The sequence below is a fragment of the Humulus lupulus genome, chromosome 3 (genome assembly GCF_963169125.1).
Source record: "Humulus lupulus chromosome 3, drHumLupu1.1, whole genome shotgun sequence".
NCBI lineage: Eukaryota > Viridiplantae > Streptophyta > Magnoliopsida > Rosales > Cannabaceae > Humulus > Humulus lupulus.
Genome location: NC_084795.1, coordinates 184,300,584 through 184,319,315, shown reverse-complemented (window position 1 = coordinate 184,319,315; position 18,732 = coordinate 184,300,584). Strand labels below are relative to the sequence as shown.

The 18,732-nt window shown below is 40.4% G+C and overlaps 1 protein-coding gene and 1 non-coding gene across 11 annotated transcripts in view; both read right to left on the bottom strand.

The window, feature by feature from the left end:
- The window catches only part of LOC133823324 (kinesin-like protein KIN-7O), a 70,144-nt gene that overhangs the window by 37,201 nt on the left and 14,211 nt on the right, over positions 1-18,732 (bottom strand). For all 10 annotated transcript variants that reach the window (XM_062255988.1, XM_062255989.1, XM_062255990.1 and 7 more), the window contains 3 exons: positions 17,325-17,387; positions 17,059-17,241; positions 16,295-16,399 (listed from right to left, as the gene is read on the bottom strand). In XM_062255988.1, coding sequence (XP_062111972.1) covers positions 16,295-16,399; positions 17,059-17,241; positions 17,325-17,387 — 351 coding nt within the window. The remainder of the gene's footprint in view (positions 1-16,294; positions 16,400-17,058; positions 17,242-17,324; positions 17,388-18,732) is intronic.
- LOC133828343 (small nucleolar RNA R71) lies at positions 1,137-1,243 on the bottom strand. The gene has a single exon (XR_009890968.1). It is a non-coding gene; the product is annotated as a small nucleolar RNA R71 (small nucleolar RNA).

The following is an 18,732-nucleotide window of genomic DNA, read 5'->3' as shown; positions in this document are numbered from 1 at the left end:
ATTTATTGCCTAGATTAACTTGTCTCCATAAGACTTAATGCTTTATCTAAGTTAAGTAGATTGTATGCTTCATAGATTTATTGCTTAGCTAAAAGAGTTAATTATTGAGCGATTCGCCTTGATTACTAATAATAGGGAGACTGAGATAATTGTCTGCTTCAGCATTATCTGCGGGGTTAATAGTTTAATTGAGAAATTGGAATAATATTTATTATTGGTGATTAGGAATGATTGTTGAGGGTGGAGATTAACCTTTAACTGTTTCTTAATATCGTAATATCAATCTTTATTTGCTTTTTAGTTTATATTATTTAATTGAGTTAAAAGTCAAAATCCCTTTCTTTATTAGTTTTTATATTTTGAATAGTACTCGTGGGTTCGACCATTATTTATCACTATACTAAAATAATTGGTTTAAGGAACTAGTAAAATCAATAATTAAATTTGATACAGCATACGACACGCATTAAATTTTTGGCGCCGTTGCCGAGGACTATTGTTATTCATTTTATTATTCATATTTATTTGTCTAATACTAACTAGTTTCACTCAGGCAATTTCAGGTGTATATGTCTGGTGAAGACGATACCCAAGAAAGGTTATTTAGGCTTAAACAATATCTTGGGTCATCGTCAGGTTCTCGTTCTTCAAGGACTATCATTGATAATCCACTATTTCAATGTCTTGCTCAACAAGTCAACCCTGTTAAAGTGCCATTACCATCTAACAACGAATCTGATTCTAACGATTCAGTTCGATTCTATATTACAATGGCCCAGCAAAGGAGGTTGAAAGAGTTGGCAGCGCCAAATCTTGAGCAACAAACGCTTTGCATCCAGTATCCACCTTTGGATGTTAACTTTGAGTTGAAGTCGGGCCTCATCCACTTATTGCCTTCTTTCCATGGGCTGCCCGGTGAGGACTTGAATAAACATTTGACGGAGTTTCATATTGTCTGTTCTAGTATGAAACCTACTGCAATGACTGAAGAGCAAATTAAGCTACGAGCTTTTCCTTTCTCCCTAAAGGATGCAGCTAAAGAGTGGTTGTACTATCTTCCACCTGGTACTGTCGAAACTTGGAATGCTATGAAGACTATGTTCCTAGAACGATATTTTCTAGCATCTAAAGTTTGAAGCATCAGAAAAGAGATTTGCGGTATAAGGCAATATTCGAGGGAGTCACTATATGAGTATTAGGAGAGATTTAAGCGGTTGTGTGCTAGTTGCCCTCATCATCAGATAAGTGAACAACTCGTCATTTAGTACTTTTATGAAGGATTACAATCACTGGATAGGAATATGATTGATGCAGCAAGTAGGGGTGTGCACTAGTTGATAAGACTCCTGCTACAGCCAAAAGCTTGATTTCTAATACGCCTGCTAACTCACAACAGTTTGGCATTCGCCAAGATCCTACTCCACCACCCAAATCAGCAAATGAAGTGAGCACTTCTAATGCTAATCAGTTTGGTCAACAATTGGCCCAATTAACTGCAGTGGTACAACAACTTGCTTTAGGCCAACAGGTGCAACCATGTGGAATATGTCAAGTTGTGGTATACTGGTACACTATTTGAGGGAGAGACTGAGGGTGTTGTGTTAATGCTATAAGAAATTTCCCTGGTCAACTACGTTAGATGTACTATGAACCATTTTCACAAACTTATAATCCTGACTGGCGTGATCATCCAAATCTTCGTTATGGGAATCAACAAGTTGCTCCACAGTCTACATCTGTGAGACCACCTGGTTTCACTTTTCAACAGCGATCTAAACAGAATTTTGTACCTAGACCATCGCAAGCACCGCAAGCTACTCCACCACCAAGTGCCAAACCTTCTACTGAAGATTTAATCAATGCAATTGCTACAAATATGCTTCAGTTTCAGCAAACTACCCAAGCATCCATAAAAGGTTTGGAGAATCAGGTGGGACAACTAGCGGCATCATATAACAAGTTGGAAGCTCATCTTCCTAATAAATTGTCTTCACAACCTGAGGGGAATCCCAAGGAGAATGTTAGTGCGCTAACTTTGCAAAGTGGTATACAATATGAGCCACTCACACAACATTTATCGCCAGCTCCAGTGCAAAAGCAAGTAATAGACAACTCCATCCATGATGAACCATCAATGCAGAAAAAGTCACATAAACCAACTATGTCAACCTATGTCCCTTGTCCGCCTTTTCCAAGCAGATTGAAAAAGTTTATGAAAGAGGAAGCTAACAAGGAAATTGTTGAGACTTTTCGCAAAGTTGAGGTAAACATTCCATTACTTGATGCAATTAAACAAGTGACACGTTGTGCTAAATTTTTGAAGGAGTTGTGCACGAATAAAAAGAAATTGAAGGGTGATGAAAAGATTGGGGAGAACGTCTCTACTGTTCTCCAAAAGAAGCTATCACCAAAATGCAAGGATCCTGGAACCTTTACAATTTCTTGTATGATTGGGAATAAAAGGATTGAGCGGTGTATGATAGATTTAGGAGCATCGATTAATGTCATGTCGTATTCATCATATGCTTCTTTAAATCTTGGGCCACTAAAGGAGACAGGAGTTATTATTCAGCTGGTCGATCGCACTAATGTTTATCCTTTAGAGGTAGTTGAAGATGTGTTGGTAAAGGTTGATGGACTTGTCTTTCAAGCAGATTTCTATGTACTTAAAATGGGGGATGTATCAATACCCAATCCGACACCATTTTTATTTGGGAGGTCATTCTTGATGACAATAAATACAAAGCTGGATATTAGAGCAGGAACGTTGACAATGGAATTTGATGGTGAAGTTATCAAATTCAATGTGTTTGATTCTCCTGGTAAGATCAAAGGGAAGGTGATTTCATTGAAATACCTAACATAAAGATCCTGAGAGCAGCATTCAGTCGAGCTAACGACGCTAAACAAAGCGTACTTGAGGGAGTTTTATTTTCCTTATCTTTCGTTTTATTTTCATTGAGCACAATATATTGTTTAAGTGTGGGGGAAGGAAACAATTTCATTTTATCTGTTATTTTTTCTGTTTTCGTTTTTTTTTTTATTTGTTTATGTGTTTTCTTGTGTTGGTCTTGTTGAAAGCATTGGTCGATAATGAAACTTTGAATTGTGCTTAAAGTGATGTTAGACAATGAGGAATTTTGTATGATTTGTGTGCTTGACTCCTATGTGAATTGCTATTTTGATTTATGTTGTTTTTCAATCTATGCACGATTGAATTCACCACTTAAATGTATTGGAAAAGATTTATGCTTGTTTGAAAAAAAAAATTTGAAGTCCCAACAACTCTATAAATTATCGATCAATTGTTTGAGGTGAAATCATAAGTACACATGATTAGGAAGATGATTAAGGCAGTTCTTTGGATCGTTTGAGCTGTTCAAGCCAACCGATTATATGATAATCCCTAGTTTCCAATGTTTGAGCCATGACAACGGTTACTTTTCTTCTATGAACCGAAATTTTTGACCCTATACCTCATTAAAAACAATATTCCTTTTTTGTAACCCATTGCACCATGGTTATATATATATATATGATTTTTTATTTTGTGGGATGATTTGAAAGAAAAAAAAAGAGAAATACTTATGGGTTATTTGTTTGATTGTAATTTGTGTACGATTTCTATTTCTCTCCTTAATCTCTATTAAAAAACAAAAGAAAACATAATGATTTGCAATGAAAAAAAAATCATACATGCAAATTTTGCAAAAGTATAAGTGTGGGGGAAATAGTAAATTCATTATGGAAAGAAGAGTAAGAAAAAATAAGTATTTCTTGAATTGTATGGGAAAATTTGGGGCAAGTTCAAATAATGGAATTGATGTATGCCATGGTGTGATTTGAGCTTAAATGTATCTTTCTCAACTACCCTTAACCTTAGCCTTACATTACAAGCCTATAAAGACCTTTTGATTTTTGATCATTGTGTGTTTATATTAGTGGAGAATGATTGGTTAATGTCTATGGAGTGTATGTTTTTCATTGAAAAACATTTTGGTATATAGGGACTGATTTAAAAGAAAATGATTTGGCAAGTATGAATTAAATTTGATGCATTTGAATTGGTGTTGTGATTATGTGCTTAGTAAATTATTTTTGAAAATCAAATGGTGAATTACATATGGAGTTGAAATTCTAAAGAGTATGAAAATCTGATTTGTTTTGGCATTACTTATTTGTATGATTCTCAGAGACATTCAAGCTTTTGACATGACCTTTGTTTAGTGAGTCAAGATTAGTTTGTATTATTTTTATTTTTAGTTTTGTTATTTTAATGTTTTGCTAAGGGACTAGCAAAATTCAAGTGCGGGGGAATTTGATAAGGTCATTTTTGTATTAATATTTGTTAAGTTTTTCTATGCTTGGACGGTGTTATGATAGCACTTTTAGTAGTTTTAAATTAATTTCATGTCTCTACAACATATTTTCTACATTGCATTTTATGATGATAAACCTGACATTTTGATGGCAAGTATAGTTTATGAATCATAAGTTGAAAAAGACTCGCTGAGATAAGGTTAAAATGAAGTTTTTGAAGCATTCTAGGCTTTCGGGATTGAAATGTTGAAGTGGCGGCAGTGTACAAGCCTTCTAAGGTCGAGAAATGAAATTATTGAAGATAGGTCGCAGCCCTGTAATTGGAATTGACGTTTCAGATTTTCAAGCCGCTGCTTGCGTGACCAATTTCTGCACGTATTTTGTTCTAGGCCACAGCACGCATTTTCCAGGCCGCGACCTGCGACGCTGTTTTTAGATTTTTAATTACATTTAAATTTTTTTTTTTGAAAATATGAGTCAGAGGTCAGAAAGACCTCCTCTCAAAATCAATACCGTGGAAACAAAAATAAGACAAAAACAAGGCCCTAGAAAAAGAACCAGAACAAAAAGATTAAGACCACAAATACATCCATTCCCTACAAAGATCCAAAAAGAAAACATCCTCAAATCCTTTCGACCTATAAACCCAGGTAGCCACCCAGAATCTAATTTTATCCCAAAGATGAGTCAGAGGTCAAAAAGACCTCTCAAAATCAATTATTACCCTCACTTTTGGCGGAGGAATACCGTGGAAACAAAAATAAGACAAAAACAAGGCCCTAGAAAATGAACCAGAACAAAAAGATTAAGACCACAAATACATCCATTCCCTACAAAGATCCAAAAAGAAAACATCCTCAAATCCTTTCGACCTATAAACCCAGGTAGCCACCCCGAATCTAATTTTATCCCAAAGAGAATCAACAGAACAAGAGGACTCATCAAAGATCTTGCTATTTCTTTCCAGCCAAATAACCCAAAAAGTTGCCATGACTGTACTTTGCCAAAGACGAGCCATTCTTTTCTCTCCCTCTAGTTGACACAAGAACAGTTGCGAACACGAAGAAGGCATACACCAAGATACCCCAAACTCTTTTAACACTTTACTCCACAAAGCCGTGGAGAAAGAGCATTCAAGGAAAAGATGGGTAATTGATTCACCATTGTTTTAACAGCAAACACACCAACTTGGTAACAAATATTGAAAAGGTCTTCTTTTCTGCAAAATGTCGAAGACACTTAATTTATTCGCAAATAACAGCCAGCCAAACACTTTCACTTTGTAAGGGACCACACTCTTCCATAACCTCTTAGCCCAAGATAACTCGGGACCTAAATTAGCACAGGACAAAGATTGAAATGCAGTCTTGCAATTGAAAACTCCACTAGTATCTGGAATCCAAATCCTCTTATCCTCCAAAATTTGGGGTAAATCTACAAACTTAACCAAATTAAACAACTCAACCAAACTTGAAATCTCCCAATCAAAAAGATTCCTTCTGAATCTAAAGTCCAAGCAACGGCCTTCCGAACTGTTGATCTCCTCCCCCACTAACACGTCCTTAATCAAATAATTCTTGGCCTCCGATACCCTGAACAAATCTGGGTATTTCAGTTTGAAAGATGAATCACCAATCCAAACATCCTCCCAAAAACGAATTCTGTCTCCCCTTCCTACTTTAAAATAAACCAAGCTTCTATACTCCTCATACAAAGACGAGATGTCTTTCCAAGGGCCACGAGTCGAAAATCTTCCTCCAACATTAGTGTCCCAATGGCCCCCATCACTCCCATATCTGCTTCTAACCACCCTATGCCACAAAGAAGTACTCTCCATAGGTAACCACCACAACCACTTGAAAAGAAAAGCCTTGTTCCGCAGCGCTAAATTTCCAATACCCAAGCCCCCGTGACTACGTGATTTACAAACTTCGTTCCAAGATACCAAGTGGTCAGCCCCTGAATGTTCTGCCCCTTCCCACAAGAAATCCCGCATCAGCTTTTCTATAATCCCCACCACACTCTTAGGGATACAGAACAAAGACAAATAATAAACGGGGATTGAAGACAAAACTGATTGAATAAGAGTCAATCTGCCACCTCTAGACAAAAAAGCGCTCTTCCAAGAATCCAAACGATTAGCACATTTCGAAATAACAGGCTCCCAAAAACCCTTGGAACGAGGAGAATCGCCCAAAGGAAGACCCAAATACTGAATTGGCCATTGACCTACCTCACAACCTATCTCTTTAGCTTGCCGTTCCACGATTTCCTTATTCAAATTGATTCCCAACAATTGGCATTTCTGCAAATTGATAGATAATCCAGACACCACACCGAACACCTTGAGAATATCCAAAAGTACAACCAAAGACTCCTCATCGTTCACAAAAAATATCGTATCATCGGCAAACTGAAGATGACTGACATCCACTTTATCCTTTCCTGCTGAAAAACCTCTAAAAGCTTAATTACTTTTAGCCATATCAATCATTCTTCCCAGAACATCTGCTACCAGAGTGAACAAGAACGGAGATAAGGAATCCCCTTGCCGCAGACCCCGTGAACCTTTGAACTTACCCCTTGGACGACCATTTAAAAATATTGAAAAAGAAGTGGAGGAGAGACAACCATGAATCCACCTTCTCCAGAGATCGCCAAACCCTTTCTTTTTCATAACTATATCCAGGAATCCCCAATCCACGCAATCATAAGCCTTAGTGAAATCAATTTTGAAAACCCAACCCTTCCTACCCTTGCTCCTGTACTCCTCTACTGCCTCATTTGCTATCAAAACTGTATCCAAAATTTGCCTACCTTCTACAAAAGCTCCTTGCGATTCTACAATTGTGTCCGAAAGAACCCCCCTAAGTCTATAAGCCAACACCTTAGATATTACTTTGTAAAGACTAGTCACCAGGCTAATAAGCCTATAATCCCTCACGCGGCAACTATTTAATTTCTAAGGAATAAGACAAATGAACGTTTCAAGGAGACTATAAAAAATTTATTAGGGTTAATTTGAGAGAGTTTTTTATGACGGTTTAGGAGAGAAAATGACTCAGAAAGGGCTGGAGAGAAGATTACAACACTATTGTTCATCAATCTAATTTCTTTTCTTCCCTTAATCTATTTAATTTTAATTATAATTATGTTTGTGATTATGACTACTATTATGGAGTAGGTTCTTTTTAGGTTAAGGGTTAATTCAAAACCCAAGACATGAGTTCTTGATTGGTGATAATTAATATTATTCAATAATTTCTCTAAATATTAAATTGTTTCTATTTTTCTAATTGAATGTTATGAATTTTGTGATTTCTTGTTAGGTGGCCAACTAATTAAGGTTTTACATTATTCAATTATTATCTTAGAATTACTACTCACCTAATAGTTTAGGATTCTAAGTGTATGTGATAAATTACAATTGATAGTGATGTCAAAAGAATTGTTGATTGTGATGAAAAATAGAACCTAGGTTAAATGAACTATATGCTTCATTAATTTATTGCCTTGATTAACTTGTCTCCATAAGACTTAATACTTTATCCAAGCTAAATAGATTGTATGCTTCATAGATTTATTGCTTAGCTAAAAGAGTTAATTATTGAGCGCTTCGCCTTGATTACATGGCCTGACTCCAAGACAAAAACATGAACATCCTGCTTTATCCCGATCATGTCGCGAAGAGAGCTGAGTTCGAGGCTAAGGAGAAAGCAAACGCGGAGCCCTTGGCCATGGAGGAGACAGATAGAGCCAACCCGAAGGCATCAAGGCACGGCGAAGCCTAGGCCCGGGTATTTGACTTGTTTTTCTTTCTCTTTTTTTGTAACAATTTTATGGATGCGGGTGCGTCCAAGACAATTTTTATGTGTATTTATTTTATCTCTTGCACAAGTTTTTACCATCTTGCATGAATTAGTCGAATGTTCGATACTAGTTCTAACGGCCAGGACCATTGGGGAAAAGTTGTAAAAAATGTTTATCTCGTCTAGGGACCCATGTTCGGGCCTTTATGGCTTGGAGTGAGTCATCCCAATTTTCTAATACGGGCTCCAACGACCTGGACTATCAGAGATCTCTTTTTAGATTTTAAGTTATTAACTCGCTTTAACCTTGCTATTCAGGTTCCAACGGCCTGGGCCACTAGAGAGTTAACAATTGTCACACAATTTGTTTATCCTGATTCTAGTGTTCAGGTTCCAATGGCCTAGGTCATTGGAGATTAGTTAATTAGCTTATTTTGGACTTATGGGTAAGGTTCCCACGGCCTGGGCCATTTATAAGACTAATTTTAGATAACTTATACTTGGGACTCACGTTCCAATGGCTCTAGGTCATTATAGGGAAAGCGTGGATAGGTATTTGGTTATTTGGGACCACGTTCGGTCGAACGAGTTTCAAGTTTTTTATACTCTCGGATCATGTATGTCCGAGTTGGGACTAGGCCTGAGCCTTACATCCTATTTGGTTTGTACCCCTCGCGCCATGTATGTCCCGGTTAGGGACTAGGCCTGAGCCTTGCGTCCTATCGAGTTTTCAACCCCCGAAACATGTATGTCCAGGTTAGAGACTAGGCCTAGCCTTTTGTTCTATTGGATTTGTACCCCCCGGACCATGTATGTTCGGGTTGGGACTAGGCTGTAGCCTTGTGTCCTTTTGTTAAGGAGTCAGGTTTCTGCTACCCCCAGTCTGTATGGTCCGAACTAGGACAAAACATTGCACTTTGCATCCTATTTGCTTTTGTTCCCGAACTTGTTTGTACGAATGGTTATACCCCCCAAGTGAGCGAAGACTGTAGTCTTGGGTCACTTGTTTGTGAAGACAGACGCAAACTTTCATTTCTTTACAATATTTCTTTATGATGTTTTGTACACATTATTTTCATTGAATAAGAAACCGCCCTGTGACAAACATTGTTTAAAAGAAAAATTAAAAATAAGAACATGTCCTCCTAACTATTGATGGTATTTACGGAGGTGTTCTGTGTTCCAGGCCCTTGGAACCTCAGTTCCGTCAAGCCGCCTTAAGCGATACTTTCCCGGACACACTTCATGTTAGATTTCGTATGGTCCTTCCTAGTTTGGGCCCAGAACCCCCACTCCCAGATCTTGGGTTCCAGGGAAGACTTTTCTCATGACCAGATCGCCGGTTTCAAACCTTCGACTCTTAACTTTAGAGTTAAAATACTGGGCAATCTTGCCTTGATACATCTTTAGCTGAACCTGGGACTCTTCCCGGATCTCTTCAATGAGGTCTAAAGATTCTTGGAGTCGTGGTTCTAGGTGGAATCATATGTGTCCCGTCGGTGGGACGGGACAACTATTTTCACTGGGATGACTGCTTCGCATCCGTATACCATGGAGTAGGGAGTGTGCCCGATAGACGTTCTTTCGATGGTCCGATATGCCCATAGTACGCGGGGCAGGTCTTCCGGCCACTTGCTTTTGCAGGCTTGAAGTTTTTTCTTCAATGTTCCCTTCAAGATCTTGTTCACGGCCTCTGTTTACCCGTTTGCTTGAGGCCTAGCAACCGCGAAGAAGCTCTTGATGATGTCATGCCTTTCACAAAAGTCAGTAAAGTGGATGCTGTCAAATTTCTTCCCGTTGTCGAACACAATCTTGTGAGGGAGGCCATATCGGCACACAATGTTGTTGATGACGAAGTTCAGGGCCTTTTTTGAGGTGATGGTTCTCATAAGTTCCGCCTCGACCCACTTGGTGTAATAATCGACAGCCACGATGGCGTACTTCACACCACCCTTCCCGATCGGGAGCAACCCCACTAGGTCGATACCTCATACTGCGAAAGGCCAGGAACTCGTCCTCAGGGTTATTTCCGTTAGAGGAGTTTGCAGGATCTTCGCGTACCTTTGGCATTATTCGCACTTGCGGACGTAAACGACACAATCCTTCTTCATTGTTGGCCAGAAATATCCTTGCCTTAGGATTTTCTTGGACAAGCTGAGTCCGACTGTGTGATCTCCACAGAAACTTCGTGCACCTCGTGAATGATTGCGCTCATTTCGGTCCCAAACAGGTATCTGGGGGCCTGGTACTGAAGCTTCCTGGCCGCTGCCCTGTCCGCGGGCAACCCCCGGTTATTAGGTAGTGGATGATAGGTCCCATCCAAGACGTGGAATAGTCTATAGCGTTGATCGTGGGGGCTTGAATACTTGGTACAGGAAAATGGTTGATCGGGACAAGCCCTTAGAGCTCCGCCTCAGCATCCGTGGCCAGTTTTGTCGATGTGTCTGCAAACACATTTTTGTTCCCTGGGGATTTGGCGGATGGAATACTTCTTAAAAGACTAAAGCAACTCTCAAGCTCATGCCACCTAAGCAGCCATCTTTTCTCCTTTCGTTTGGTATTCCCCCTAGATTTGTCAGACAACCAATTGGGAGTCGCTATAGACCTCCAGACTTGCTCCCCCTACTTCCCGGGCCAAACACAACCTGGCCAACATGGCCTCGTGCTCGGCATCATTGTTCGATGCATCGAACTGGAAACGTAGGAAACTTTGCAACTGGTGTCCTTGTGGTGACACTAAGATGATCCCGGCCCCTGCTCCATTTTCGTTCGAGGCTCCGTCTACGAAACCTTTCCATAAGGGTGTTGTGGGGTCTCCTTGTGGTGACACTAAGATGATCCCAGCCCCCGCTCCATTTTCGTTCGAGGCTCCGTCTACGAAACCCTACCATAAGGGTGTTGTGGGGTCTCCTTGTGGTGGCACTAAGATGATCCCGGCCCCCGCTCCATTTTCGTTCGAGGCTCCGTCTACGAAACCCTTCCATAAGGGTGTTGTGGGGTCAATAGGATCGTCATCTTCAGTGATCCCGGTGCACTCCACGATGAAGTCGGCCAGGGCCTGCCCCTTGATTGATATTCTGAGGACATACGTAATGTCGAACTGACTCAGTTCCATGGCCCACTTCAGGAGTTTCCCCGATAATTCGGGTTTTTGTAAAACTTGCCGTAAGGGATGGTTGGTCAGTACTCTTATGGCGTGGGCCTGAAAGTAAGGCCTAAGCTTTCGGGATGCAATTAGTAAGCAAGATGTCAATTTTTCGATTAGTAGGTATCGCGACTCCGCACCTAATAACCTCTTGCTTATGTAATAGACCGGGAGTTGGGCCTTCTCTTCTTCCCGTACGAGCGCAACACTGATGGCGTGTTCGGTCACGGCCAAATAGAGGTACAACGGCTCTCCATCCACCGGCTTTGCTAAGATTGGCGCTCGGACCAAATGCTCTTTCAGTCTCTGGAAAGCCTCTTCGCATTCGGCCGACCATTCGAACATTTGGCTTCCCCGAAGGATGTTGAAGAACGGGATGCATTTGTCTGTGGCTTTCAGAACAAAACGGCTCATGCTGGCTATTCGCCCTATCTAGCTCAGAATGTCTTTGTGCTTCCGTGGCGAGGGCATATCGATTAATGCTTTGATCTTGTCCGGATTGACCTCTATTCCCCGGTAGCTTACTATGAAGCCCAAGAACTTCCCGAATGCCACACCAAAGGTGCACTTCTTGGAGTTCAGCTTCATTCCATACTTCCGAATGATGGCGAACGCTTCACTAGAACATCGGTGTGTCCTCTGGAGGTTTTGTACTTGACCAGCATGTCATTTATATAGACCTCCATATTCCTTCCTAGCTGGGCTTGGAACATTCTGTTGACGAGCCTTTGATACGTGGCTCCGACGTTTTTGAGTCTGAAGGACATGGCGATGTAGCAGTACACCCCCTTGTCTGTCTGGAAGCTAGTATGCTACACGCATTGAGATCTAGTTATAGCCTGAATAGGCATCCATGAAGCTCAAGATCTCGTAACCGGATGTTGCATCTACAATTTGGTCGATCCAGGGTAGAGGGAAACAGTCTTTGGGCAGGCCTTGTTGAGGTCCGTGAAGTCGATGCAAGTTCTACACATCTTGTTTGGCTTGGGCACCAGCACCGGATTGGCTAGCCATACGGGATACAAAGCTTCCCGAATGACATTATATGCAGTGGGGGAGTCTACCACTACGAACGTACAGAATTTGAACAAGCATTGGATCTCATTCCCCAACGTCACAGGCAACTGGATCTTCTACATTGGGAGTATTGAATCTTCGTTGAACCCGTAGATCTGAATTGGGCACGAGGTCAGATCCGCCTCAGTCAAGCCAATCACGACGAAGGTTGGCTTGAACAAAATATTGACGGAGCTTCCGTCATCCACCAACACTCGGGACACCGTTTTGTTTGCGATTTGGGCATCGATGACCAGAAGATCATGATGTGGGAAGGGGACGTTCCGAGCATCTTCTTCCGTAAAAGTGATGGGGAGACTCATCAACTTCGGGCGTTGAGCCGGGCCCTAGACCAAGGCGCATACCTCTTGGTCGTGGTCAAGCTCGCCTGAGATGGTGGCTACGTGACCATCAATTCGTGGGGGCGCGGTTCCGGCGGGGTAAGGCATCCCGGGTTTGGGTGCCTGCACAATTGGGGCCCCCTGGGGGGCCTGTGCTCCTGGTCCTGTCGCGTATCCTCCGTGGGGAGGTTGGTACGATCCAGACGCACCGGGGATCGAGGGTTGTCCAGGGGCTGCTGGCAGTACCGGAACACCCACGGGCATCCTGACCCACTGGTGGAGATGTCCTAGTTTGATCAAATTCTCGATCTCGTCTTTAAGATGACGACACTCCTCAGTCGAATAACCCACGTCTTTGTGATACGCACACCTCTTGCTGGTGTCTCTCGAGTTCTTTCCCCTTTGAACATGGGGTGCGTTTCCAGTAATGAACCGTCCTCTCCGTGGTCAGGTATATGTTTTCCCTGGTATCCACCAAGTTGGAGTACTCTGAATATTGGGGCTCGTAAACCCTCTTGCCCTTCTTGGAGGACTCTAGCCGGTTCTGTCCTTTCTCTGATCTTTTCTCCCGGGAGGGGTTTACGTTTGATTTTGTTCCCCCTATCTGGGACGGTTGGGCCCCGCCGGGAGCAGCACTGTACCCGACTAGGGCCATCCCATATCCAGAAAATGGGGTGGACTGGGCTGGCGAATATCCTGAGGATGTAGGACCGTAGACTATTGGGACTGCAAAAGTCATTCCGGGCGTACAAGTCACTCCTAGCGCCACCGGGGGTGTTGAATAGTGAGGGGCCAGATACTGCATTTCATACCCGAGAAAAGTTTGGGCACTCGGCTGGGGAGTCGGCTGCCATCCAAATGCTTGGATTCGGGCTTACTCCCAGTTGATAAAGCCTTGTGCCCTCCTTACGAATTCTTCGAGGGTGGCCGCCTTACAACACTGCATGTCGTCCCAGAGAGGGTAACCGGCTCGGATCCCGGACTGTAGGGCCACCAGGCGTTGCCTATCGTCCACTTTGATTTTTGAGGCCTTTTCTGTGAAACGCTGGATGTTGGCCCTCAAAGTCTCCGTGAGGAGCTGTTTAATGTTAGCGAGGGCGCTGATCTGCATGTCCATACTCATGGCGGCCACAAACTGCTTGCGGAACGCCAACTGTAGTTCGAACTAGGACTGGATAGATCTTGGCTTGAGCCTCTTCCACCACTCTTTTGTGGGTCCATCTAGAGTGATAAAAAAATAGAGGCATTTGTCGTTGTCGCAGACATGAGCTATGGTTATTAACCAATTGTAGCGGGATAGATAGTCCCTGGGGTCTGTGTTACCGGTATAAGCGGGCAAGTTTGGCATTTTGAACCCCTTAGGGAGCACCACATCCAGGATGTGTTTGGCGCATGGTTCCTTTTCCTCTTCCTCAAAATCAGAACTGCCTCCCTCCTGTTTACAGACTAGACGGTCCATGACTTTCTTTAACGCGGCCATTTGTTCCACGAATTGTCAGGCCATTCCATCATCCAGGGGGACCCTCTCGTTCCTCCTGTCATTGAGGTTATTTCTTAGATCTCCCCCTCAGGGGCAGATCTTCTTGCGGGCCCGCTCCTTTCGAGCATTTAGTCCGTCGCGCAGGTCTACCCGAGACATGTCGTCCCCTGAACTAACAGTGTTTGGCTCGCCAACACGTTTGGCTTGAAGAGGAGGTCTACATGAGTCAACCCCCAGGTTTTGAAGAAACTCTCAATAAGAATATTGTCTACAGACTCAACAAGTCACTCTATGGCTTAAAGCAATCTCCTCGAGCATGGTTTGATTGTTTTTCAAAGGTGGTCAAGAATCTTGGGTACATTTCAAGGACAAACTAATCATACTTTGTTTGTTAAGCAATCTGAGAAAGGAAAAGTAACCATCTTAATAGTTTATGTCGATGATATTATTGTTACTGGTGATGATATAGAAGAGATGAATCTGATCAAGAAAATGATGGCAAGGGAATTTGAGGTTGAGGACCTTGGTACATTAAAGTATTTTCTGGGTATGGAGTTTGCAAGGAGCAAAAAGAGTATTTATGTGTCTCAGAAAATACTCTCTCAACCTCTTGAAAGAAACAGGTATGCTAGGAAGCAAGCCTAGTAAAACTCCTATTGAACTTGGGAACAAAGCAAAAATGTTCGGAGCAGATCCAATTGACAAAGGAAGATACCAGCAGTTGGTTGGCAAGCTTATCTTTCACACACTCAATCAGATATTGCCTTCGTTGTTAGTCTCGTAAGTCAGTATATGCATAGTCCTTGTCAAGAACATCTTAATGTTTTCTATAGAATTTTGAGATACTTGAAGCAAACACCAAGGAAATTACTATATTTAAAAAAAACGAGTGATCAAAAGAAGGGGTGCAGATAAGTCAGGTTTTCGGGTGCATCGGGTTCGGGTTTTGCGGGTTTCGGGTTAGGAAATGGGGTATAGAACTCACTCCGATTTTTTCAATTTTTTGGGTAATTTTGGGTTTCGGGTTTGGTCGAGTTTCAGGTGGGATTGGCCAAAAAATGGGCCTTAGTAAAAAAAAATTTTAAATTCCAATTTTTTGACACTTTTTAAAATTTTTTTTTACTTTTCACATGTTTTTTTTTAATTTTGTTGTTAGTTTGGTTCAATTTAATTTTTAAAAATTGGGCATTGATAAAAAAATTTGAAAGGTAAGGGGTTAGGGTTTTTTTGTCATCAAATTTGAATTAAAATTAAAATAATTTTTTTTAATTTGTTCGGGTTCAGGTTACACCCAAACTCGACCCAAACATACTCAGGTTCGGGTCTAATTCGACCCGAAACTAACGGGTTTTGTCAAAAACTAGGTTTTTGGGTTGCGAGTCATGTGGGTTGTGCAGGTTTTGCGTGTCAAATGTTCACCCCTAATTGAAAGGTAGAAGTGTTCACAGACGTCGTTGGGCTGGTTCAATCGATGACTGAAAGTCCTACCCTAGTAACTGTACTCTCCTATAGGGTAACTTGGTAACTTGGCGAAGTAAAAAGCAATCTGTTGTTGCAAGAAGCAGTGCAGAAACAAAGTACATGGCTATGGCTCATGGAGTGTGAAACCATCTGGATAAAAAGATTGTTTGAAGAGTTGAAGATAAAGTATGAAGATCTCATTCAACTCTTTTGTGACAATAAATCCACCATCAGTATTGCTCATAATCCCGTTCACCGCGATAGAACAAAGCATGTAGAAGTGGATAGTCACTTCATTACAAAAAAAAATCGATGGAGGAATTATATGTATCAAGTATGTACTAAGCAACAATTGATCGACATATTTACAAAGGGATTAACATAACAAGTGTTTGATTTCCTATTAGACAAGCTTGGACTCATCAATATCTACAGTCAAGCTTGAGGGGAGTGTAGACAGATATGTTAAGGAAATCAAAATTATAATAAAATCAAATCAGAATGATTTGATTATAGTTGTAGCATACATATAGTTTTATGTACTTTCCTTGTTTATATGATTTAATTTATTTGGTATTTATTTCATTTATTATGTACAGCCCTATAAATGTATACTATTCTTCTCATAATAAAATAAGAGAATTATTTTCTTCAGTCTTTTTAGAACTCCAATCATGATTACCTCATCAAACTTCTCTCGAGCACAAATGTTCTGCTCTGTTGCAAGCTCCACAATGCTTGCCAGGTTATCCTGGCTTGAATTCTTCTCCATTTCCAACTTATTAATCTGCAAGATGAAAGATATAGATGGAAACTATACATACATATATATATATATGGAAAATTATTGGGTAGTGATTGTTTTTAATCACTACCTATAAATACTTTTAGTATTTTCAGTACATGTATAAGTTGCAACTTTTTTTTTTAAATGACAATATATTATGTAGTTACAAAGAACCTCCTACAAATTTTCAGGAATTTCTAAGATAATTTAGAATGACAAAATCAAGATTCAAATAATCTGTTGCACGCGCGTATAAATATCAAAATAAACACAAGTACAATAAGTTGCTTGAATCTTGATTTCGGCAGTCTAAATTATTCTGATTTTTCTAAAAATTTGTGTGAGGTCTCCTATAACTACATTATACACCATCGTATAAAAAAAATAGAATTACAATTTATCCTTGTACCGAAAATACTAAAAATGCCTATAGGTAGTGATTAAAAACAATCACTACTACAGCGTTACCCATAAATATATTAAAAAAAAAGCACATAAAGTTTCAAACAGTTTTAGGTTTTTCATATTGGAAGCCAAAATCCCCACGCACCAAAAAAAAATTTATCAAAAGAATAGTTGATGAAAGGAAAAAAAAATATATGGAGGGACTCGTTTGAATATGGGAAAGGAAAAAAAATGAAAAAAGAGAGAGAATAAACCTTTTCTTGAAGCCTTTTAATCACAAGAATAGTCTCTGACTCATTTGAATCCAAATGCCTATCCCCTGTAATTGGTGTACCTTCAATAGCACTATTGGTTATACAGTCCTTAACACCAGAAACTTTATCAGCCTCGGCAAGCTTTCTTGTCAAGAAATCAATTTGAATCTCACTTTCAGTTCTCTGCGTAAAAAAAAATACATAAATAAGCATAAGAACCAAGTTTACCAATTTCATACAAAATGGGAACAAGAAGAAATAACAACCTGACTTTCAAACTTAATAAACAGATCTTCATATTCTGCTTGGACATCTGCTAGTTCATTGTCCTGCCAAGAATGAGATACAAAGATGGTTGTAAAAAAGAAAAAAGGAAAGTTTACAAACCACACTGTTGAAATGGTGAGGAAAAAAAACCTTTCTTGCTATATTTCTATTCTCTGATATGTTTGTACAACCTAGAACTAGAGATATATATAGGAAATACAGAAATAATTACATTAAATACAGAAATAGGAACCGATTCCTATTCCTAGGAATCCCAAAGATCAAACATTAATACCCTATTTTTTTCTAACTGTCAACACTCCCCCTCAAGCTGGACTATAGATATTGATGAGTCCAAGCTTGTTTACAAGAAAATCAAATGTTTGTTCAGATAGTCCCTTTGTGAGAATATCAGCAAGCTGTTGATTAGTATGCACATATCTAATGCTGATAACTCCTCTATCAATTTTTTCTTTGATGAAGTGACGGTCAACTTCCACGTGTTTGGTTCTATCATGATGTATAGGGTTATGTGCAATGCTGATAGTAGATTGGTTATCAACAGTAGAGTTGAATAGGGGCTTCATATTTAATCTTCAATTCTTCTAGTAGACGTTTGATCCATATAGCTTCACACACTCCATGAGCCATGGCTCTATACTCTGCTTCTGTACTGCTTCTTGCAACCACAGTTTGCTTTTTACTTCGCCATGTGGTTACATTCTCCCATACCATTGTGCAATATCCAGATGTAGACTTTCTATCATCAATTGAACCAGCCCAGTCTGCATCTGTGAACACTTCAACCTTTCTCTCAATTGTCTTCATGAAAAAAAGACCCTTTCCTAGAGTTTGCTTGAGATATCTCAGAATTCGATACACTGCATTGAGATGTCCCTGACACGGATCATGCATGTATTGACTGACTAGACTCACTGCAAAAGCAATGTCAGGTCTAGTATGTGAGAGGTAGATGAGTTTTCCTACCAGCTGTTGGTACTTCCCCTTGTCAACTAGACTTCCTTCAAACATTTTCTTTTTGTCTCCGAGCTCAATTGGAGTTTTGTTGGGTCTGCTTCCGAGCATTCCTGTCTCCTTTAGAAGATCTAGAGTGTATTTGCTCTGGGACACGGAAATACCTTTTTTACTTCTAGCAAATTCCATACCCAGAAAATATTTGAGAACACCGAGATCTTTGACTTCGAACTCCTTTGCCAACATTTCTTTGATTGAGTTTATCTCCTCAATGTGATTACCAGTGATAATTATGTCATCAACATATACGATTAGTACCGCAATTTTTCCACTTCCTAAGTGTTTGACAAAGAGAGTGTGATCAGTCTGGCCTTGTATGTATCCAAGCCCTTTGACAACTTTCAGGAAACGATTGAACCATGATCGGGGAGA